This window comes from Botrytis cinerea, chromosome 5, assembly GCF_000143535.2.
Source record: "Botrytis cinerea B05.10 chromosome 5, complete sequence".
Taxonomy (NCBI): domain Eukaryota; kingdom Fungi; phylum Ascomycota; class Leotiomycetes; order Helotiales; family Sclerotiniaceae; genus Botrytis; species Botrytis cinerea.
In genome coordinates, this window is record NC_037314.1 from 2630892 (window position 1) to 2653684 (window position 22793).

The following is a 22793-nucleotide window of genomic DNA, read 5'->3' on the forward strand; positions in this document are numbered from 1 at the left end:
TCACCGAGCCGCATAAATGTATTAAACCTCTTGAACATTTGTGCCACTTGTTGAATTATTTGATTGGATTGCATTGCGTGATACAAATGAAGGATGGAAACATAACACGACAGAGGATTCAAGATTCAAGAAGTGGTTACATTTGCGATTTTAAACTTTACTCTAGCTACTTGGGTTTAGGTCCAATCGATAACTGCGTTGAGAGGAAGAGTGTTAGATCTAATCAATCATCTGTGTATATCCGCGCGCGCCGGCGGATAATCTTTCATCCTTTCCCACTTCTCACTTTTGGGGGGCCGGTATTTGTCGCAAAGGGGAACAAACCTGACGAGCTAAATTTCTCTCCTTATTATACCGATGAATAGCGGTAGTTTTTTGTGGTCTTATTAGCCATACATACTGAAGTTGTTTGTGTGTTCTGTTTGAAGGATGATTGGAATTGGAGAGCCCCAGAGAGAAATCGTTTCCGCTTGATTGTAGCCTTACTACAACCCGTCCATCACATTCCTCTCGTACATGCATTCCATATCTATGCAAGTATATGTACAGCGCCTACTATGTATGCAAATGTACTTGTGATCTTACACATAACATAGCAAGAGCAGTGCAATGCCAAATCCCAGGCAGGCACCAACACCAAAACTTGCATGCCATAATCTTTACAAAGCATATCCATGCATCCATTCAATCGTTCTATGAATCGGGTAATTCAGCTTCAGATCAACAGCCGGGATCCATACAGAAACACATGTACCTGTACGCGCAGGATCGTAAATTCCAGGGATATATATGGAGGGAACAATAGTTTTTCCATTCCCATTTAGTTGTGTGATAGAGCCTTCCTGCCTTCTACGATCTACCCAACAAGTGGGTCAATTGATGGATCCATCCATCCAGAAATACAGAGCTCTCAGTATCTCCGTTTCTGTTGGTATTATCGCGACTCGTGAACGAGTAGAGTTATGGTGGGAACAAGTCATGTAAGGTTACTTCGTGTGCACGGCATTCCAAATTTTCGTATTGATGACTTACTCGGTCTGTAATCACTCAGAGGGTGTCAGGCACATGCAGATGGGAAAAAAAAAATGGAGATAAGAATCATGAGATGAAGAGAGCCTTAAATTTATTCAAATGCATACATACATACATACATACATACATACATACGATACGTGCACGCCCACCTGCAGATATTAGTCAAGCGATTCCATGCCCATGCCCATGCCCATTCTCCATCTCCAATCCGATTTCCATTTTCGAAATGATCACCAATGTCTGGTATTCCTTTCAGCCGGATGATCTTCCAGTTGTTCTTGTCTCACCCTGACCAGCTTTTGAGCTTCGAGCTCCAATATAAAAAAAATGCTGAGTGTGCGCAATAAAAATAAATCGACAGCATTCAAACTACTGCTGTCAATATCACAGTGTAGCTGCAGTAGATGAGCATGCACAGAGTGCAGTGGGAGTCTCACAATCTCCAGTCTCATGCAGAAATAGCTCCTGGGGTTCTTGTGATCTAGCTTTCAATATGTGAATTTTACTACGATTTGATTTCACCTTGATGTAATATTATTAATTGTACATAGTACATACACACCAGAAAGCATGCATATACAGATCTTAATTATTTTTCATTTATTTAGCAGTTTCAATTCGCTATGCACGAACCAGCCAAAACGCCCATATCACTTCCCTTCTAGATTTGGAAGTGCGATCACACCTCATGTAGTATGAGATAATCAATCCCCAGGTTCACAGATCTCTGCCAAGCTCTTCCTTCCCATCAGGACGCGCGTTTGATAGATTTCCTCGATAAACCCTACCTACCCGTCCAAAATACCCGTTTCCTTCAAACTGGCAAAGAGTTCTGGTTCTAAAAATTTAGCCACACTTACATCTTCACTGAGACCCTTTCTTCTTCTTGTCTTGAGGACGAAATCTCTCGCTGTGGCTTGTGCGCCTGCTGGTTCGAGAGGTCGAAGAATAACGTCTTTATCTAATGGATCACCAGGGACGATACTCCAGCGATCAAAGACTAAAGAAACGGTTGCTTGACCTTGAGTGTGAATGCGGAGATCGGTTTCGAAACCGAAGGAATCGATGACAGGGATGAGTCCACTGACGCGATAGAGAGGTGTACCAGCAATGGGTCCGTCAGACAAGACGTGACCGCGACGACGGGCAAGTACAGTGTAGAGCGAAGTGACGGAATCTGCAGGTCCGGTCATGGAACAGGAGTAGACGGGTTCCATCAATCTTGGAGAAGCCATTAGGAAGGAAGAATAGCATGCGCGTCGGGAGGTGGGAATGATTTGACCACCACCCCGGAAGATCGCTTCAGGAGCCAATATCACGTCTGTTATCTTGAATTTACTATTGCGGATTGCTACAAGGTATGTTAGCACTAACTCGGATAGATGAACCAATGAAAACTTGTCCAGGGGTAGGGTGATAGGTTGAAGGTCTGTGCAACAGTAGTGGACGGAAGTTTCCATATTAACTCAATACTATTGTGGTTTGAGGTCGTCCACAATTACGATCTATGATGACCTAGGAGCAATAGGGAGAGAGAAGGCGTCTGGGGAAAAGGGTAAATAAAAAATGAGTGGAAACTTACGTTCTTCACATAATGGTCCTTCTCGAGCAGCCCAACTAAATCCTTGTCGAATAGTGTCCCGTACACTAAGTAGTGATTTTTTATCCACCTGTTGTAGATCAGTCAGCATAAGAAGGGCCGAATAATCCCGTTTGTGCAACACAACGGCTATTTAGCCTATGCAGGCACTCACAGTAGTAGCTCTAACCTGGCTAGGAGGCTAGCTACTAACAAGGGGTAAGCGAACAGGTGCTTCCTGGAATGTACTTGCCTCGGATGGAATGGTATCATCTTGTAAGATGTTTGGTCCCAAGTCGTCGGGACCAAATGCCCAAATACTTCTAGAAGCCAATAAATCCCAACCGTAGTTCTCCTCAAAGTATTTGCCAATCACTCGAGCAGGACTCTTGATGCTGACCTTGCCACTTTCAATGTCTTCAGCAATACCCTGGTCGAGAGGTTCTGCCACCATTGTGATCTTGTTCTTCTTGTTTGGTGTCTGGGCATAACATTTGATAGCTGATGTTTCAACGACTGTCTCACAAAAGCGTGTGACAGGATCGGAAACTTTAATTTCCATCTCTGCATATAATCGTCGGAGATCATGCAGGACACAGTCCATATAGAGTTCTCCCGTGCCTAGAATGACGTGTTCGCCAGATTCTTCTACCTTTGTAGTGATAAGAGGGTAGCTTTTGTTGATCTTTCGTAAACCATCCAACATCTTAGGAAGCTCAGAAGGATTGATCGGCTCCACTGCTACCTTGAAGACCGACTCGGTGAAATGGGTAATAGGTCTAAAAATATATGCCTCCTCTTCATTTGGCAAAACAAGGGGTACAATGGTTGCAGATTTGACAATCGAATTATCCACACCCCCAAGCAGAACCCAATTGCCGGCAGGGACTCCGTCTGTGGGGATGTTGTATCTCGTCTCAGCGATCCACACATCTGATATGGTAGCAACACTCATATCCTCTTCATCATCAATTGAATATCCTTCACCAAGGACTCGTACTTGGGTGCCTGCTCGTGCAATACCACTCAACACTCTTCCGAACGAGTAAAATCCTGTAGCATCGATTGTGTTCAATAGCTTTGTTATTTGAATGACCAATGGACCATCTTGATCGCAATTCTTCATAGCCGTTCCAACCGTTGTATCCAATGGACCAGTATAATGGCGTTCCAAGTTTTTCTCAGCAGCTTCTACCGGAGAAGGTATATGCTGTATAACCATATCGACGAACCCGGTCGATGGGCCGAAGAATTGTTCACAGACAAGTTTCAGAAGGACGTTAGCATCCGTCTTGTATTGTGATGGTTTGAGGAATATTCCAAGCGATTCCAGTGTATCTTTCAAATCCTCTGGGCTCTCACTAATGGTATGGGAGTATAATTTGTAGATTGGTTCCAGGATGAAATTCACGAAGGAGCGTTTTGATCTCTCCTCGACACCCTTTCGAGTAAATGACCTCCTTGAGGGATTGTAGAAAATATCGCCCCATAATCTCCTTGCAAATTCGTGCGCATTAATACCACTTTCCTCGTTGTTCAAACCAGGACCTCGGTTTTTCTTTGGGGTGTAACTGTCCGCATACATTTTTGCGAATGATTGTAACGTGAAACACCATCCCATACTGGTACAGGCAAACAGAACATTGCCTTTTTCTGGACTAAGTCGTCTGCTCTCGCCTTGACCTGGCAAAGTAGCCTCAATCACAGTATTAACTTCTTCAATAACATGTTTCAGCTTGAAATAAGCGTCCGTAGGTGGTAGCTTGAGCTCTAAGATTAGACGATCCATTTTATTGACAACAAGAGTCAAGGGCAGACCTTCCAAAACGGCATGCTTGATAATCCGCTCTGTATTGACTTGTACTCCTTCAACAACGTCAACAACCAAAACCACTCCATCCACCAGCCGTAATGAAGATGCAACCTCATCCACAAAATTTACATGGCCAGGAGTATCGAGGATATTGAGGAGATGCGACTTCCCCTTGGTACTCTGAAGCACCAAGCTCATAGGTGCGGATTTTATGGATAGTCCTCGTTCACGCTCAACAACATGGATATCTGTATAACGCAATTGCTCATCCTTCTTCCTTCCGGTCTTCTTTTCTAATCGCTCAGCAATGTCGTGAGTCTCAAGAACCAACATGTCCATAAATGCGGTTTTGCCGTGATGTAGATGCCCAGCAAAAGCAATATTTCTGATTTGTTCGGGGTAATTCATAAGGTCGGACATGAAACTTCGATCGAAATGTACCGGTGGTAAATCCGCTTCTTGGATGTTGAATTTCTTCTGTTCGACCGGAGCTATAATTGGTTGCGTGAGGGGTTGCGCGTCTTCTTCCTGGACCATAGTTTCTACATCCTCTCCGTACACTTGTTGCGCAGTAGGGTAGTACTGCTTGTCTTCATGTAATATTACGGCATTCGAAGGTCCTTCATCTAAATGTAAAGTTGTTAGTTAGTTGGTAGCCTTCTAAGCTCCAGAAAATGGTTATAACCAACCATCGAGGTCCATCAATTCCTGCCCCGTAGGTTCCTCTGGTGCCTCCTCTGGATATTCATCGTATACGTATGCACTCGCATCATTGCCATGTTGAGATTCCTCGTCCGACTCCTCGGCCTCACCAATGAAGTTTCCAAACCTGCAAGAACGTTAGCTATGACCAAGCTTCCCAAAGAGTTTCAGATGTCAAGGTAACTCACTCATCGTAAAGATCATCCATCGCGGCTAAGTGAAATGCAGAAAAATGGTATGAAAATAAAGGGATGTCAAGAAAATGAAGCTACAACTTCACCGGCCTCGCGTCGAAAACTCGAGGTTTCGCGATGGCACTTTTTTGAGATCACGTGATACAGCCTTGTCAAATTGAGAGTGGAGATGAAGAGATTGATTAGATTAGATCATTCACCGACTTCGGAGATTTTCAGTTTAGATTACTAACCTGGCTGCTTTTGTAAGAGTTTTACTTGATGTCCATTGTCCAAAGAACAAACTTTCACATTGTTCCACATCTATACAAAGCATCGATTCAAAAGTGGCATGAGATTCTGAGGCTGTCGGCGTCGCTTATTAGAGTTCTGCCAGCTCATCACCGCCCTCACCATAAATATTTGGCCCAGCTTTGTTGAGGTTTGTTCCCTCTTCCATAATATTATTCACAAACACCAAATCTTTCAACTTCACTCATAGAAATGTCTTCAGTTCCTCCTGTTTATATTGTGTAAGTTTCTATTCCTTCTATTTCCTCAGGATCGATACCATATGTATGGTTTTCCGGGCATATACGTCCTCTCCTTTTCTCGTGATCGCTTCACAGATGAGAAATACTAACCATTCATTGTTTCTAGCTCCGCTGTGAGAACGCCCATTGGTTCCTTCTTGGGTTCCCTCTCTAGCAAGAGTGCTACTGAGCTAGGTGGCATCGCCATCAAGGGTAAGTTCATTACATCTTTATGGAGTGGAAAGTTCTGGGACTAACGAGTATTTAGCTGCCGTTGAGCGTGTACCAGAGATCAAGCCAGAAGATGTTGAGGAGATCTTCTTCGGCAATGTTTTGTCTGCAAAGTAAGCCAATTACTTGTTTGTAAATGACTGAAAACTAATTTGAGTAGCTTGGGCCAAAACCCTGCTCGTCAATGTGCTATTGCTGGAGGACTCACTGAAGGCGTAGTCTGTACTACCGTCAACAAAGTTTGTGCTTCTGGAACCAAGGCGATCATTCTCGCTGCTCAGACAATCATCACAGGCAACGCCGATATTGTTGTAGCTGGTGGTACAGAGTCTATGTCTAATGTTCCTCACTACCTCCCAACCCTCCGAAATGGTGCCAAATATGGCGACCAAACTTTGGTAGATGGTGTTCTCAAGGATGGTCTCACTGATGCCTACAACAAGAAGGAGCACATGGGAATGGCTGCTGAAGAGTGCCACGTTGATCACGACATTAGCAGAGAGCAGCAAGATGAGTATGCTATCAATTCATATCAAAAGGCCCAAAAGGCAACCGAAGCTGGCCTTTTCAAGACCGAGATCGTTCCAGTGGAAGTTAGCGGTGGCCGTGGAAAGCCTAATGTCAAGGTTGAGAGAGATGATGAGGTCAAGAATTTGAACATTGAGAAGCTCAAGGCTATGAGACCAGCTTTCTTGCCAAATGGAGGAACCGTCACCGCACCAAACGCTGCACCACTTAACGATGGTGCTTCAGCTCTTGTTCTCGTCTCGGAAGCTAAGTTGAAGGAACTTGGTCTTAAGCCTTTGGCAAAGATCCTCGGTTGGGGTGATGCAGAAAAAGCTCCAAGCAAATTCACCACCGCACCATCATTGGCTATCCCTAAAGCTTTGAAGCACGCCAAGATCGATGCTTCAGCTGTTGATTATTACGAGATCAACGAGGCTTTCTCCGTTGTTGCTTTGGCAAATATGAAGATCCTCGGATTGGACGAATCCAAGGTCAACATCAACGGAGGTGCTGTCGCTATCGGACATCCTCTTGGTTGTTCCGGAGCTAGAATCGTCACCACATTGGTGAATGTGTTGAGAGAGCAAAAGGCAAAGATTGGTGTTGCCGGTATTTGCAACGGCGGTGGTGGAGCATCTGCTCTTGTCATTGAATCTTTACAGTAAACCATTTATGAGAAATTGCTTGATGATTTGAATTTGGATGGTACATATTGGGAGTATCATAGAGCATAACTGGCGATAAAGCATAGCATAATAGACTTGAGTTTGGCAAATGTCCCTCGAGACAATTCATAATACCCATAAACTTTTTGATACATTACCTTCGATCTGCACTCACGAATCCTTGAAACTGTTTTTTATTCTGTAGTTGTCAGGCACATATTGATTATATATGATCAGCCTCGTAAAAAGTGTTCTTATCCACGTATAGCCTTGCATATAAACTAGACTCTAAACGCTCTAGCGTCCCAAGTCCCTGTCGAAAAAAAGTTCGAGATAAGTGCAATCGCCAAAAAAAAGTTCCCGGCGCATCAATACCTCTATTTGTTGGTGTTTACATCGCCATTGAATAGGTCTTGATCTCTTAGACAATTGGAAATTATGGTCGGCCAACGAAAAGCAGTGTAAGCTTCTAATCGCCACTCTGGGTTGTATTTATCTCGATAACTGACCTGAACATCAACAGTGATCAGCGCATCCCCGCGCTCATTCGCAATGGCATCCAAGAGAAGAAACGAAGCTTCATTGTCGTTGTTGGAGATAGAACGAAGGATGTCATCGTACATCTACACTATATTATGTCCAGTATGGACATGAAACAGAACAAATCAGTCATGTGGGCATATAAAAACAAGCTTCTTGGATTCACGAGGTCAGTAGCGAAGATGCACATTTTCTTGCGAAGCTGCATGCTGATATATTTGCTACCTATAGTCATCGAAAGAAGAGAGAAACTAAAATTAAGAAGGAAATCAAACGTGGAATTAGAGAAGCAAATACTGAAGATCCTTTCGAACTTTTCGTGTCGCTGCACAACATTCGATATGTTTACTACAAGGAAACCGAGAAAATTCTGGGAAACACTTTCGGAATGTGTATATTGCAGGATTTCGAAGCCATCACACCAAACCTTCTAGCCAGAACTATTGAAACAGTTGAAGGTGGAGGGCTTGTGGTTTTATTGCTGAAAGGCATGAACAGTTTGAAGCAATTGTACACATTGTCTATGGATATCCATTCTCGATACCGAACCGAAGCGCATGACGATGTCACTGCCAGATTCAACGAACGATTCATTTTGTCCCTTGGAAAATGCGAGTCCTGCTTAGTAATTGACGACGAGCTGAATGTTCTTCCTATATCTGGAGGAAAGAACGTGAAAGCTTTACCTCCGCCAGATCTGGACGAGCCAAAAAGCGAATCACAGATAGAATTGGATAGTATGAAAGAAGCCCTGCAAGACACACAACCTGTTGGATCTCTCGTCACTTTAGCAAAGACTGTGGACCAAGCCAAAGCTCTCCTCACTTTCGTAGACGCTATCGCTGAAAAAACCTTGAGGAACACTGTCACATTAACTGCCGGTAGAGGACGTGGAAAGTCTGCAGCTCTTGGTGTGGCTGTGGCAGCAGCCGTCGCGCATGGATATAGTAACATTTTCATCACATCCCCAAGTCCAGAGAATTTGAAGACCTTGTTCGAATTTATCTTCAAAGGTTTCGATGCTCTTAACTACATGGATCACGTCGACTACTCGATCATACAATCTACAAACCCCGATTTTAACAAAGCAATTGTTCGAGTTAATATTCATCGTCAACATCGTCAAACTATCCAATATATCAGACCACAGGATGCGCATGTTCTTGGCCAAGCTGAATTATTGGTCATCGATGAAGCTGCTGCAATACCGCTGCCACTCGTGAAGAAGCTTATGGGCCCTTACTTAGTATTTATGGCATCCACCATTAACGGATACGAAGGTACTGGAAGATCTCTATCTTTGAAATTGATCAAACAACTCCGAGAACAATCTAGAGGATCGACAAATGGAACAGAAGATGTTGAGGTAGCTGATCGATCAAGTGGCAAGGCTGCTGCTAAAGGTGCCGACAATAGCTTCTCGGGAGGTCGCTCGCTAAGAGAGATTACCTTGTCTGAGCCTATTCGTTATGCACAAGGTGACGCCGTTGAGAAATGGCTCAATCAATTACTCTGCCTTGACGCCACTTTACCTCGCTCGAGATTAAACACTCTTCAAGGATGCCCAGATCCTTCACAATGTCAACTGCTCAACGTCAATCGTGATACCCTCTTTTCCTTCCATGATGTTTCCGAAAAGTTCTTGCAGCAAATGATTGCTCTTTATGTCGCGAGTCATTACAAAAATACCCCAGATGACCTTCAATTGATGAGCGATGCTCCAGCTCATCAATTATTTGTCCTTGTTCCACCTATTGAAGAGAATAGCAAACACTTACCAGAACCTCTCTGCGTAATTCAAGTCGCCCTCGAAGGAAAGATTAGCAAGCAAAGTGTCATGAACAGCCTGAGTAGAGGTCAGCGAGCAGCTGGTGATCTCATTCCCTGGTTGGTCAGTCAACAATTTCAAGACGATGATTTCGCTGGTCTCTCTGGAGCACGTGTAGTCAGAATAGCAACAAATCCTGATTACATCAAGATGGGTTATGGAAGCAAAGCGCTTGAGCTTCTTACTGCTTTCTACGAAGGTAAATTTACTAACCTTTCAGAAGATATGAATGATTACGCAGAAGAGACAATCACTCGTGTCACGGACGAGGAGTTGACAAGTTCATCTCTTCTTGAGGATAACATCAAGGTTAGGGACATCAGAAAGATGCCACCCCTTTTCTCAAAATTGTCCGAAAAGCGACCCGACAACCTAGATTATATTGGTGTGAGTTACGGCCTTACTCAACCTCTGCACAGATTCTGGAAAAGAGCTTCATTTGTTCCCCTCTATCTTCGTCAAACACCAAACGAACTGACAGGAGAGCACACTTGTGTTATGGTTCGCACCCTGGAGAATAGTGAAGATAGGGAATGGGAGTCTGCGTTCTCTAGAGATTTCCATCGCAGATTCTTGTCCCTTCTTTCATACCAATTCCGTGAATTTCCTTCAGTTTTGGCCTTGAGCATTGACGAATCTGCAAACGCTGGTTCAAAATCTGACTCAGAAGCCGAACCCAAGCCACTTTCAAAAGAAGAATTAGACAAACTTATGTCACCCTTTGATCTCAAACGTCTGGAATCATATGCAAATAACATGCTCGATTATCACGTCATTTTGGATCTCATTCCAACACTTGCGAACTTATATTTCACTGGTCGCTTGAAATCCAACATTAAGCTTACTGGCATTCAATCATCGATATTACTTGCCGTTGGCTTGCAGAGAAAGGATCTGACAGCCATTGAGTCTGAATTATCTCTTCCATCATCTCAACTCTTAGCCATGTTCATCAAGATCATGCGTAAGATGAGTTCACACTTTGGTGACTTGGTTTCCGGTGCTATTGAAGCTGAGATGCCAGGGCGGGAAAATATCGGTGTCAGTAGAGAAGATGCAAATGAAGCTTTGGACGATGAGGTTGTAGATGATAGATTCGTACCTCTAGAACAAGGACTCGAAGAAGAATTGGAGGAGGGTGGAGATGAAGCTATGAAAGCTTTGAAGGAGAAGCAAAGGGAGCTTATTGACGCTCTCCCTTTAGACCAGTGAGCTTTTTGATCCAACCATCTCATATACTACAATACTAATCCGTTAACCAGATATGAAATCGAAGCAGGAGCACCAGGGTGGGCAGAAGCCGAGAAGCAAGTCAAAAATGCTGCTAAATCTGGAAAGAAGGATATAGTGGTTGGTGTAAAGAGTGCGAAATCCAAGAGAAAGGCAGGGGAATCGGCGGCAGAGATCTATGAACAAGAGATGGGTGAAAAGGCGCATAAAAAGGCAAAGAAGGGTGGTAAAAGGGGTCACTAGTTTTCTCGTTTCAAATTGTATAATCCAACATCCTGTATATACCTCTGTATTTAATGAAAGAAATGATATGGAACACATCCTATACACTTGAGCCCCTTGACTAATGAACGTGAATTTGACAATGTCATTGAGTAAACGTGTGCGATTGGCAAGCCACACATGAAAGAAAAGCTGCCTAATTCATGGCACCACCAGATAAAACTTTTCATACTTTTCATACTTTTCATACTCCTCAAACTTTTTACACATCTTTCATCTCATATCAAAACCACCATGACGGATACAAAAGATACAAAGCCAGAAGCTCCATGGTGGAAAGCATTCCCTGAAGCCAGAGCAAAATGCCCAGAGCTCACTGCGGATGATGTGATGAAGCTGTTTGATGATATGGACATCACATCTGAGCCGAGATCTTTCTTGTTGGTGGATGTTAGGAGAGATGATTGGGTGGTATGTATATTTCTCATATATTACATTGGAGATTCAGTTTGCATGTTCTGAGAGCTTTCTCGAGCGGGAATCTCTATGGTAGCATACCATTCTCTACGAAACTCAGTTCGAGGTTGAGGTTGAGGTTGAGGCTGAGGTTGAGGTTGAATATCTCTGATGTATGTGTGCGTAGGGCGGAACCATCAAAACTTCGCTCAATCTTCCCGCTCAGAGTTTCTATCAAACTCGCAAGTCGCTGTATGAGCTCTGTAATAGAGCGGGTATGACCAAGATCATCTTCTATTGTGGTATGTACTTTTCGTGCCCCGGTCTGAGAAATGAGATATGCTGATGAGATGTAGGATCATCGACTGGGAGGGGACCAAGATGTGCAGGCTGGATGCAGGATTATATTGATGATATAGCCAAGTTTGGGAAAAAGAGTAATATTGAGATTGCAGTCCTGAAGGGTGGTATTAAGGGGTGGGTAAAAGAGTTCGAAGGGATGCTTATGGATGGGTTTGAGGAGGGAAAGTGGGAGGAGATCAAGTAAGAGACATAGATGTTGTTTTGAGTCGCATTTCACATAGTAGTAACCCCAAGTCAATGAAATGCAAAGGTTCCTCTGAAAAGAGCATCAGCTCTAGAAATCATGGTTCATCTTGCCAAACAGATTGTTTTATCTCCTCTTCCGTGTTCCTCCATATGCAATTTGTATTTCATATAGCCTGTAAACGCCCTGGTCCAGATATAATTCTTCAATGTCTTTCCCATTCATCTTTCATCCTCAAGATCTCCCACAAATCAAATCCCTTGATAACCCTAATGCTGTTCACGGTTTTCCCTTCCTCCACCTATTCTCTCCAATGCCTCGAGCATAACGACTGAGTTTCCGCGGATAACCTGAAGGGCTTGTTAACTTTCGAGTATGAATCTGCGAGAAATGCAACAACATACAACCATTCCAATCTTTACTTTCTCACCACCCTCTTTCTCCTCAACTGCATCGTCTAGCACAATGTTTAAGAAAACCTGTTTATGCGCGTTAGCTACAATGAATTGGGATGCGCGCAAGAAGGGGAACTCACATCGTAGCCTCTCAAAACACCAATAACCTTTCTGCTACCGTTCAACTGCACAAATAGTCTCTTATCGAGGTACTACATCGTCGCATAACATTAGCCATCAATTTAAATTCTCCCACATTCCTTGACTCTCGCGCAGTAGCTCGAGTTGGTCGATATACTTTCAATCTACCGCCCTGCTCGCGTTGCCGCCAACTCGTAGAGACGGAATACCAGAAATTGTACATACCTTCTTGAGCTCAGGCTGAGCTTGAGGCATCTTGACGATATGTTTTTGTAGAATTCGTCGGGTAGATGGCGTGAAATTGGAAGCTTGATTGCTTGCGACGAATACACACCAAAATTTCGTGGCTGTCTTGAGGTTTCGTGAGGCTGATGTCTAAGGTCACGTGGCGATAAGATGGTGTAACTGGGGGACTTTTATTTATCTGGATGGCGAGGCGGAAGACAGCTTCATTACACAAGACGCGTCTTTGTTCATTGCGACTTGAGGATAGTATTTCTGGTTGATTGGACATTTGAGGAACCTAGTTGATACGCTTGTTTTATGAAAAGAGAAACTCCAGATTTGAAGAGAGACAAGATGTCAGCAGTTCGCAAACCCCTCAAGAAATCTAATTTGCGCCGGAGTATCGCATTCGAAGATCTAACACAAGATGAAGACAATACCTCGAAAACCGAGATTCCCAGCGACGATAGCTCTTCAAACAAACCTCCGAGCGTCAAAACTACCTCTTTCAAGAAGAAAAAGAGACCCGCATCTTCCCGTCTCTCCTTTGGAGTAGGCGATATAATATCTGGCTCTGATGCCGAGAATCTGGAGGACGATGAATCATTCACATTGGTGAAAAAGCCTCTTTCGAGAAAGGTTACAGAGGGAAATGCGAAGAAGATTAATACGAGAGTACCACTGCCGATGAGGACGAGGGATGAAGATGGGGATGGGGATGGGGATTCAGACATGGGAAGACCTAGTTATAGTAAAGATTACTTGAAAGAACTGAAGAGCTCGCAAGCTTCTGCCATGAGAGAATTGGCCGATGTGGAGATTGGGGGAGGAGAAGAACCGTTTCTGGATGCGAGTGAGTTGGAGGGAGCAATGGTTGTGGATTTACATGGGAATGGAGATATAGTTGGAGGACTTGGAGGTAGTGCTGCGATCATACCTACAGAGGCAGAAATTAGGGAAAAGAAAGAAAGGAGGGCGAGAATGGCGAGGGAAAAAGATTTTATCTCCTTAAATGATGATGAACCAGATGGGGGAAGAATTACATCACTTCTTCCCCGACAAAAGAAACCAGAATCAAGATTAGTGCGCGACGATGAAGAAATCATGGAAGGATTCGAAGAATTCGTAGACGATGGACGAATTTCTCTTGGGAAAAAACAAGAACGGGAGGAGAAGCGACGTCGTAAGAAAGAAATGGCAGATCTAATCCAACAAGCCGAAGGCAGCTCGGACGAAGAAAGCGATGATTCAGAAGCGGAAAGGAGAGCCGCTTATGAAGCTGCTCAAACGAAAGCGGGTATGGACGGTCTTCATAAACATGACGATGCGGCTGCTGCGAGGGAAGAAAATCAGATCCCGGCGAGAATCACACCGATTCCGGTACTATCAGAGTGTTTGGAAAGATTACAGAATACGTTGAGTACAATGGAACTCGAACTATCCAAGAGGAAAAAGAAAATCGAAGAAGGAGAAAGGGAAAAATTGGAAATTGGGAAAAGAGAACAGGAAGTTCAGGTATTGTTAACGCAAGCGGGTCAGAGATATGCGGCGCTTAAAGCGGATGCGAGTATCAAGGAATTGGAAATGAGTGATGTGAAGGGTCTCGTGGATGCTTCTAGCGAGATGGCGAGAGAGAAGATTGGAGCTGGTGATAGGGGACTGGAGAGTTTTGGGAATACACCGGTGAGGAGGGACGAGGTTGTTGATGGGTCTTGAGAGGGATGGGATGTTTAAGGTAGATTATTGATACCATTAACTTATCATACTAGATCAAAATTACCTTACTTAGGATAGGTACTTCTGCTCACTCTTGGGGGGTTAAATTACACACCTAGCAGTCTCAAAGTCGTCAAGTAATTATTCAAGGTACTCTGTCCAATAAACATACATACATACATACATACATACATACATACATACATACATACATACATACATACATACATACTACATACTAAAGATAATAAGAATTTGAATAAATTAATACTTCACTACTAGCAATATCTCCTTCATACTATATCATGTCATACATATACATACATATCACTTATATCTCATAACATCATACCTATCACATCACATTTCCATTTTCACAACCACCTCATCTCGTCTGGACTACTTTCCCCCTATTCCATCTCATCCCTTAATAATTGCCGTTTCATCCCATAGTATAACCAATCAATTAATCAATGTTCACAACAATAACCATCATCACGCGATATGAACAGTTTCCTTTCATGCCTCATAATCATGTTATTTATTTCCATTTCCATTTCCATTTCCATCTTCATTTTCAACAGCTACCTACATACCATACTACACAGTAGCTAGCCCATCAACATAACACACAAGCGCTAACTGCAAAAGCAATGCCCTTCTTACTTTCCCTCTTTGTCCTTTCATACCCAATTTTTGAATTCCGGCCTTCCAGCAAGATACGATCCATCCATCCGTCCATCCATCCATCCATAACCCAGACCGAATCAGATCAGCTTATCCCACCATCCACCACCGTATCCCAATGCAACCAATCAACCGCTAGCGACGCAAGCGACGCAGTACGAAGCTTGTTTTTATTTTATAAAGAGAAAAGGCCTGAGCCTGAGCCCATGCTCAAGTACAAGTAGAAGTAAAGGTGAAGGTAGAAAGGATAAAGTATAAAGCACACAAGTAAGTAAGCAAGCAAGCAAGCAGACACGCCTTAGATGCACCACGACCAATACGCCTGCCAAACAGCCAAAAACATGATGAAAACACAACTTAAAGCCTCTCTTCCGATCCCCTCAGTTACCTAGCCACACAACCCCCTAACCAAACCAAGTAAACCACATGAAAACTGCGCCAACCACCCACAACACTCGCCAAACACTACACCCCACCTCCCTTAGTACTCTTCCCATTGTCGTGGCTCTAAATCCGCCCCACCAGGCCACTATCCTCCAAGGTTTATAATTCCTCCTCCTCTCTATTTCCACTTTCCTCTTCCTCTCCCTTTCCATTTCCATCTCAAATTCCCTCTCACTTTCCCACCTAATCCTCCCCTCTAACCCCCCATAATATCCCGCCTTTTCAATCAACGGCTGAGCCTGTTGATACGGAACTCCATTTGAAAACCCCTGTCCCTGTCCCGGTAATCCATATCCATTCGCCGGACTCGAGGTTCTCGTTCGAGAAGTACGACTTGCGACATTATTAACCGTAGCCGTACTCGAAGTTGAGGAATTCCCTTCACTCCTCCGATCCTTTTCCTCTTCATCTTCGCGTTTGAGATCTTTGATGCTAGTTGGCAAAAGCGAGAATTCGGAATCGATTGGACTACCCGGGCCCGAAGAAGATCCTTTTGAATCAAGAGCGAAAGGGGTAAGATTTGTAAAAGGCACGAGAATCGCTCGAATGATCAAGAGAAGAAGTGAGATCCCCACCAAAATGCCATAATTTATGAGAATACCAATTTGGTCCGGCAATAGACAAAGATGCGATTCCATCGTCGTGGAAGTATGTGTGTTCTCAGCCCCGTGACCTGTAGGAACCGAATGTAAAGGTTTTCCATCCGCACCAACTGGATTCCACATACTTAGCATGAGAAACCCGGGTTTTCGAATTCCCATTGCCCAATTCATACTTTTGACTGTGATTTCTCGGGCGTGATTTTTGTCTTCTGGATGTACCAATTCGCAATAATCATGGTCATCGCCTGAGAAGACAGAAACTACATTGCCAATTTTCGAGATTAGTTTTTTAGAGTCATCATCGCCGAGAACATTTTGGTATTGGTATCCTTTGGATACACTAATGGCATTTCTATGATCGGGTATGACTGGCATGGTCTGACCCTTTGGAGGCGGAGTTGGTGGCCAATGTTCTCGAAGAGGACCGCATGGAGTTCCAGGATTTCGATAGAGCGGTACATGAGTAAGGAGAATGGTAGGAAATTCAGCACCATTTGGTCCAGGATCAAGAGTTGGTAAGTGTGCGTAATCTGCCAATTCAACATCCTGAACTGAGTGAGAATATTGTATAGCTCTTTCCTTTCCAGCCTGAAAGTCCAATTCTCTAGCCACGGCTTTTCGTTTGGAGACTTGGACATTGTTTAGAAATTCCTCAACTGGTTTGGTGATAGGTGCAGTTTCACTAATTGGGCGTTCTGATGCTCCAGCACTCAACGATACCGAATCCACAGAAACAAAGGTATGATTTGCAATGACATCCACTCTGTTTACATCTCCAAAGTAAACCTCGAATCGATCACGAATTGGCACCTTAATTTGTGCGCCGAAACCCAAATCATGATTTCCTGGTAGACTTGCGATGAGCTTTCGTCCTCTCTGCCCAACTCCAGCCTCTGTTCCTCCTAGATTCCAATTGTCCGAGAAGATCCTAGAGAATCGACCGTATTCCTTCAGCCAAAAGTCCTCTCCGTATCTTTTCCCCCAACTCTCCAAGTGTTTCTGCTCTTTTGCTGGTCGTCTTCCTTTTGCCCATGCTTGATCTTCTGAATTTCCATGCGCGGTCTTCCATTCTCTTCCTCCGTCAAATAAATCCCCCAAGAAGAATATAGTATCTGGATGTAATTGTTTCGAAAGTTGTATATAAGACCTCTTCATATAGTTATCCGTATGCCATACCGTAAAAGTCGACAGCGGCCATGGCCTGTCAGGATATGAATGCGGATCCGTCAATTGAGGATCTGCCAGAAAGATTAAGTGGTGCGGCGTAGTATTTGGAGGCTATTCAAATCGAACATATTCATCAGTCTCGTCCCATCAATCTCAAGAATATCGCCCCCTCCTCAAGAAAACTCACCCATCTCTCCCATTCCTCCCACGCACAAGCTCGCACAGCTTCCTCAAAAACCCAACGCTCTCCAGACAACAAAACGACCACCCAAACACACACCAACAAATGCGGTAAACTAAGAGCTCGTCTCCAGCTCCAATCTCTCACCCACCCCCTCACTAATCTCGGTATTCTCGACGTCTTCCCCCCGACCGCATTGAAGTTCTGTTGGTCTGCCATCCTCTGCAAAGCCACGGCCAGATCCGTCGGTAAAACCAATAATAACCTTCTCCAGATCGAAGGCGGTTCTCTAAAATGATCGCGCGTCGAATGGGTGTATTGAGAATGATTTGGAAAAGCTGCCATTCTGATAACTTCCAATTTTGGTTTGCTTCCCCTACCTATGTAGTATCAAATGCCATCGATACCCGAACCCCCTTGGCTGAGATTCGGTACCAAGGAATGATGACCAAAAATTATGTTATATTAAGGTACGTACTCCTCTTGTGTGTAATACAACAACTACACTGGGTATCTGAGGGAGAATTCGTATTCTGCTTTGTGCATACCTGGAATTGGGGTGACTGGCTACTTTGTGTCCTCGATATAAATTATTTGATTACGACGCTGGGAAATTCAAGCTTGATGAGCGGTTGAGCCCTGGAAGGACCCTGTAGATTATTGTGCGATAACAATGGATAAGGCTTGATGGGATATTCAGGGGCTTTGACTAGGATCGTTTAGGAAGAATGAAAGTTTATACATTCATTTATCTACTTACATATCGGGTGTTTATTTGAAACAATGTGAAAAAGAGGTAGGTCTAGACTTTGAGAATTTAGCTGCTTGTTTCTCTATATAGTTATACAAACATTGGCTCAGAAATACATATATCCTTTCCCTCACATTAGTCTGCCTCCACGGCAGTGGCCCCCGGAGGGCCAGCGGAGCGTCATCTATCTAATCAACCACCTGGATTTTATGGTCAAGATATCTAAGGGCCAGCAGAGCGCTATCTGACCTGTCTGTTCGATTATATATCTGGCTCTTCTAGCAGTCAAGTCTTTCATAAGATGCCGTGCTATTTGTATCATGCTATTCATGGAGGCAAGCCTCCAAACCCCCTTTGCTCGCTGCGCTCGAAATAAGACTAAAGTAGAAAACAGCGATATGGAGAAAACGATATCAACCCAGTATAATTTCCGTTCAGTATCTAAGCTGGTCCAGAAACAAACAAAACTCTCGGTCTAAATCAGATACAACAATATAGATCTATATTGAAACATATGGGTATAATCATCATTATCGTTGTCATAAGTATCATAGAACCTCTTCTTCCTGGTCGTCCAAATTCTCTTTCAAGAAGACATGGCTGCTCCAACCCATTCTCCTCACTTGAATCTGCATACTTTCAAGTACTCTCTGTTTAACCCCTTTCTCGCTTCCATTACTACCATCAAACACATCCGTGCCTACAAAAGCTCCATGTGTACTCGAGAAGTCATGAGGTTTCAATACCTCCCACATTTCAGCTACCTCATCCGCACTTAAAGGTATCATATTGGGTATACTCCACATGAAAGCATAACTATTCATTCCATCCGGTCTTGTATTTCTTCCTCCTCCTGGACCTTTACTCCAATCTCCCAATGCACTTGGCGTGGTTACCAAAGTATCCGCTACCAATAGTCTTTCATGGGCAAGACAGACCAAACTTCCCGGAAAATGACCACCAAGCTTCAACATCTTAACGCCAGTCTTCTCGCCTCGTATCTCAAGCTCCTCTTCCTTTCCCTCGATGAATGTCCTAGCTTTGCCCATTCTATCAAGTCGATTCAGCCAACTCTTGTCCTCCCAACTCAAATAGACAGGACAATCGAATATCTCTGCCCAATCCAAATGTGTAGTATAATAATGTGGATGAGATATCACAATCGCTGCCAATCCGCCCAATCCATGAATCCAGTCCACAGTCTCATCATCCAAATAAGTTATACAATCCCACAGCACGTTCCCAAGCGGTGTCTTGATAAGAACTGCTCGCTGCCCTATCGCAAATTTAGGCTCAGTCCATATATTCCAAAATCGTCCATCGTTGTCAAACTGTTTCCATTTGTTCTTATATTGACCCCCAGCTTTCAAGGAAGCAAGTGTAGTGAATGCTTGGCCACCAGGCGGCACGAATTGCCGTGGATCATCGCAGATGCGACATCTGGTAAGAATCGATCGCTCTTCGGCATCGAACTGGGTACCGCAGGCTGTACATATGAGTAGATGTTCTGAGCTGGACATTATGGGTGCAGGCGGGGTTTGGTATTCGTGACGAGGATCTTCGAAATCGTGGATAGCACCGTCGTGGACTAGGGTTGCCGGTGTCGAGATGGAAGAATATGGAGTTGAATGAGTCGACATCTTGAGAAGAAACAGAAATATGTGGCAGTGTTGAACGAATTCTCAAAAGAGGGGTAGAAGGAAATCAGATGATCCGGAAATGGTGTTGACGCTTATCAGCAGCACGTTTGCCAGTACCGGTACTCGTGTGGCCAAGATACGCGGGATAGTTGAGGAGCTTCTTCCTGATATGATTTGTTTGAAGATTTTGGTAGAGATTTTGTTTGACACATCCACACGACACCACACCACCACACAGACAACACCACCACACAGACTACACCACTTTTCCCCGCATTATGCTTGTGCTTGTTTTTTGATTTGATACGTTGGATTCCTGCGCGTTGGCCAAATCAGGAATGTACAGCCGCTTATCTAAAGCGAGGGGTCCTTCCGTTCCAGGCCGGATATCGATGGCTTTACAGTCCCCCGTCTGGCGAGCCAGCGAGCTATAAGCCACCACCCTTCGTCGATTTCTCTTCCTAGTCTTGTCTTTTATATTGCAGACTGCCTCTCACACATCTGCCCAGTTGCTGCGTGTGCATATTCACAATGGTTTTCTTACTGGACTATTTCCAACACAGGAGAGACTGGTAAGTGTTCATCCCGTTCTCATATCTTATCGTTATCAACATCACCTGGGGGGGTTGAGATATGCCAAGCACAGCAAGATCTAACTGTCCATACAGCCAGTTTAAACAAGCAGAACGAACGCAACGGATACAAAACCTCACCAGTTACCATGGAGCATTTACAAATCCAGAAAGACAGGTTCTCTCGAAACCCATTGAAGAGCTAGTCAAAGATGTTCACAGCCAAGCTATCCAGCCAATTGATATCCTGCGAGCATACGGAAAAGCTGCAATCAAGGCTCACGAGAAAACCAATTGCGTAACGGAAGTTATGATTGATGCTGCTGAGGGTTGGACTACAGATGGAAGTATCAACTTCAAGGGTCCCTTAGCAGGTATTCCCATAAGTCTAAAAGATTCAGTAGTAGTTGGCGGTTTCGATACAACCGTAGGATACAGTAGCAATGTTGGTAACAAGGTGGAGAAGGATGGAACTATGGTGAGGTTATTGAAAGATGCTGGAGCAATCCCGTATGTCAAGACGAATCTTCCTATTACATTACTAAGTTTCGAATCAACAAACGATCTTTGGGGACGGTGCACAAATCCTCATAATAACAAATATTCGCCAGGTGGATCTACAGGTGGTGAATCTGCTTTACTAGCAGCCGGTGGTGGAAGAATTGGAATTGGTTCAGATGTCGCTGGATCGGTTAGAGTTCCAGCTCATTTCTCGGGAATCTATAGTTTGAGATGCTCAACCGGAAGATGGCCGAAGAATGGTATGTGCACAAGTATGCCAGGTCAAGAAGGCATTCCTAGTGTGTTTAGTCCTATGACAAGAACTTTGGGAGATCTTTCATATTTCACAAAATCCATGATTGGTATGCAGCCATGGAAATATGATCATAGTGTTCATCCCATTCCATGGAGAAATGAGGCATGGAAGGATTTCAGCGAAAAGAAAAAGTTTAGAGTTGGTGTACTAAGAACTGATGGTGTTGTGGATCCAAGCCCCGCTTGTATGAGAGCTGTAGATGAAGTCGTGGCTGTACTGGAAGAAGATGGCCATGAAGTCTATGATGTTACTCCACCATCTCCATATGAAGCACTTTATCTTGGCTCACAACTTCTCAACGCCGATGGTTGCAAGACATTCAAATCATTTTTCAGAACTGGCGAATGGGAAGATCCAGGAGCAAAAGCAATGAGCTTTCTTATGTCATTACCAAGTCCATTCAAATGGATGTATTGGGCCTGGGTCAAATATGTTAGAAGAGATGATATATGGGCTGGATTGATCAAAGAATGGCATGAGAAATCTGCTTATGAGCAATGGAAGCTCGTTGCCAAGAGAGAAGCTTACAAAGCTAAATTCCATGCTTGGTGGGAAGACGAAGTGAAACTCGACTTCATGATTACTCCACCAAATGCCACACCAGCAGTTCCTCACGACGGAATGAAGGATGCGGTTAGCAGTTGTGGTTATACTTTCCTATTCAACTTGGTGAGTTCCTTGTACAGCCCCTCGTAATTTCAAACTAACAAAAATAGCTTGACTACACTGCAGGTATCATGCCTATAACCCATGTTGATAAAGAACTCGATCAACTCCCATCTAATTTTTCCCTCAAATCCCTGAATGGTGTCGCATACGGTGCTTATAAACATTACGACGCAAATGCTATGCATGGACTTCCGGTAGCAATACAAGTGGTGGGTCAAAGATTGGAAGAGGAAAAGGTTCTTGCTATTATGCATAGGATTGAAGATTTATTGGATGAGGATAAATATGAGCTTCTGGAAATCGATTAGGAAGGTAATCTTGCATATGATGATTGTTTCAATAGCGAAATCGGAGTTGGGAGGCAAGACATTGAGTATTGAGCATGGTTTTGATATCAAAGTGAGATTTAGTTGATAAAATATATCAAGATTTAAAACACCATCTAAGACTATTCTGTTAGCATGAACGTGAAATTCGAAAGCTGTGAATGGCCGTAGCCTGCATTACGTGGGAGGGGTAGATAACTTGAAGCGCGATCGGAGCCATTGTTATATATTGAGAATTTCTTCCAAAGCAGATTAGACTACGAATCAATCCAGTTGTCATGTTTCACATCATGAAAACGAGCAGAAGAAACGCGATTGTGAATTGGTTTTTGAACGTTCGCTTCTGTCCCCTATCTCGCATCGCGCCGACATCGGAGGTTAACATCTGAACCTCAACAT

General features: G+C 43.8%; 9 protein-coding genes across 9 annotated transcripts; 5 read left to right on the forward strand and 4 right to left on the reverse strand.

Annotated features, from left to right (window-relative positions):
• Positions 1 to 1510: 1510 nt before the first annotated feature.
• Bcsnu114 lies at positions 1511 to 5472 on the reverse strand. Its single transcript, XM_024693201.1, has 5 exons — positions 5318 to 5472; positions 5117 to 5256; positions 2868 to 5053; positions 2618 to 2705; positions 1511 to 2386 (listed from the first exon to the last, which is right to left on the reverse strand). Exons 1-5 carry the CDS (start codon positions 5335 to 5337, stop codon positions 1824 to 1826), a joined length of 2997 nt encoding a protein of 998 aa, XP_024548986.1. The 5' UTR covers positions 5338 to 5472; the 3' UTR covers positions 1511 to 1823.
• Positions 5473 to 5558: 86 nt separating this feature from the next.
• Bcerg10 lies at positions 5559 to 7392 on the forward strand. The gene is made up of 4 exons (XM_001550593.2): positions 5559 to 5835; positions 5963 to 6048; positions 6104 to 6179; positions 6227 to 7392. The coding sequence occupies exons 1-4, from the start codon at positions 5807 to 5809 to the stop codon at positions 7236 to 7238; spliced, it is 1203 nt and encodes a 400-aa protein (XP_001550643.1). The 5' UTR covers positions 5559 to 5806; the 3' UTR covers positions 7239 to 7392.
• A 202-nt stretch (positions 7393 to 7594) lies between these two features.
• Positions 7595 to 11165, forward strand: Bckre33. Its single transcript, XM_024693202.1, has 4 exons — positions 7595 to 7699; positions 7762 to 7947; positions 8010 to 10814; positions 10869 to 11165. The coding sequence occupies exons 1-4, from the start codon at positions 7677 to 7679 to the stop codon at positions 11077 to 11079; spliced, it is 3225 nt and encodes a 1074-aa protein (XP_024548987.1). The 5' UTR covers positions 7595 to 7676; the 3' UTR covers positions 11080 to 11165.
• A 98-nt stretch (positions 11166 to 11263) lies between these two features.
• BCIN_05g07450 (hypothetical protein) lies at positions 11264 to 12124 on the forward strand. Its single transcript, XM_001550595.2, has 3 exons — positions 11264 to 11529; positions 11702 to 11816; positions 11871 to 12124. The coding sequence occupies exons 1-3, from the start codon at positions 11353 to 11355 to the stop codon at positions 12059 to 12061; spliced, it is 483 nt and encodes a 160-aa protein (XP_001550645.1). The 5' UTR covers positions 11264 to 11352; the 3' UTR covers positions 12062 to 12124.
• A 10-nt stretch (positions 12125 to 12134) lies between these two features.
• Positions 12135 to 12932, reverse strand: Bcsmx2. Its single transcript, XM_001550596.2, has 4 exons — positions 12823 to 12932; positions 12597 to 12668; positions 12466 to 12540; positions 12135 to 12411 (listed from the first exon to the last, which is right to left on the reverse strand). The coding sequence occupies exons 1-4, from the start codon at positions 12850 to 12852 to the stop codon at positions 12331 to 12333; spliced, it is 258 nt and encodes an 85-aa protein (XP_001550646.1). The 5' UTR covers positions 12853 to 12932; the 3' UTR covers positions 12135 to 12330.
• A 103-nt stretch (positions 12933 to 13035) lies between these two features.
• Positions 13036 to 14808, forward strand: BCIN_05g07470 (hypothetical protein). The gene has a single exon (XM_024693203.1). It carries the CDS (start codon positions 13141 to 13143, stop codon positions 14536 to 14538), a length of 1398 nt encoding a protein of 465 aa, XP_024548988.1. The 5' UTR covers positions 13036 to 13140; the 3' UTR covers positions 14539 to 14808.
• A 235-nt stretch (positions 14809 to 15043) lies between these two features.
• On the reverse strand, positions 15044 to 18317 carry Bccdc1. The gene is made up of 2 exons (XM_024693204.1): positions 17626 to 18317; positions 15044 to 17549 (listed from the first exon to the last, which is right to left on the reverse strand). The coding sequence occupies exons 1-2, from the start codon at positions 17962 to 17964 to the stop codon at positions 15630 to 15632; spliced, it is 2259 nt and encodes a 752-aa protein (XP_024548989.1). The 5' UTR covers positions 17965 to 18317; the 3' UTR covers positions 15044 to 15629.
• A 70-nt stretch (positions 18318 to 18387) lies between these two features.
• BCIN_05g07490 (hypothetical protein) lies at positions 18388 to 20242 on the reverse strand. Its single transcript, XM_001550599.2, has one exon. The coding sequence runs from the start codon at positions 20008 to 20010 to the stop codon at positions 18919 to 18921; it is 1092 nt and encodes a 363-aa protein (XP_001550649.2). The 5' UTR covers positions 20011 to 20242; the 3' UTR covers positions 18388 to 18918.
• A 113-nt stretch (positions 20243 to 20355) lies between these two features.
• On the forward strand, positions 20356 to 22509 carry BCIN_05g07500 (hypothetical protein). Its single transcript, XM_001550600.2, has 3 exons — positions 20356 to 20582; positions 20679 to 22068; positions 22116 to 22509. Exons 1-3 carry the CDS (start codon positions 20542 to 20544, stop codon positions 22374 to 22376), a joined length of 1692 nt encoding a protein of 563 aa, XP_001550650.1. The 5' UTR covers positions 20356 to 20541; the 3' UTR covers positions 22377 to 22509.
• Positions 22510 to 22793: the final 284 nt, after the last annotated feature.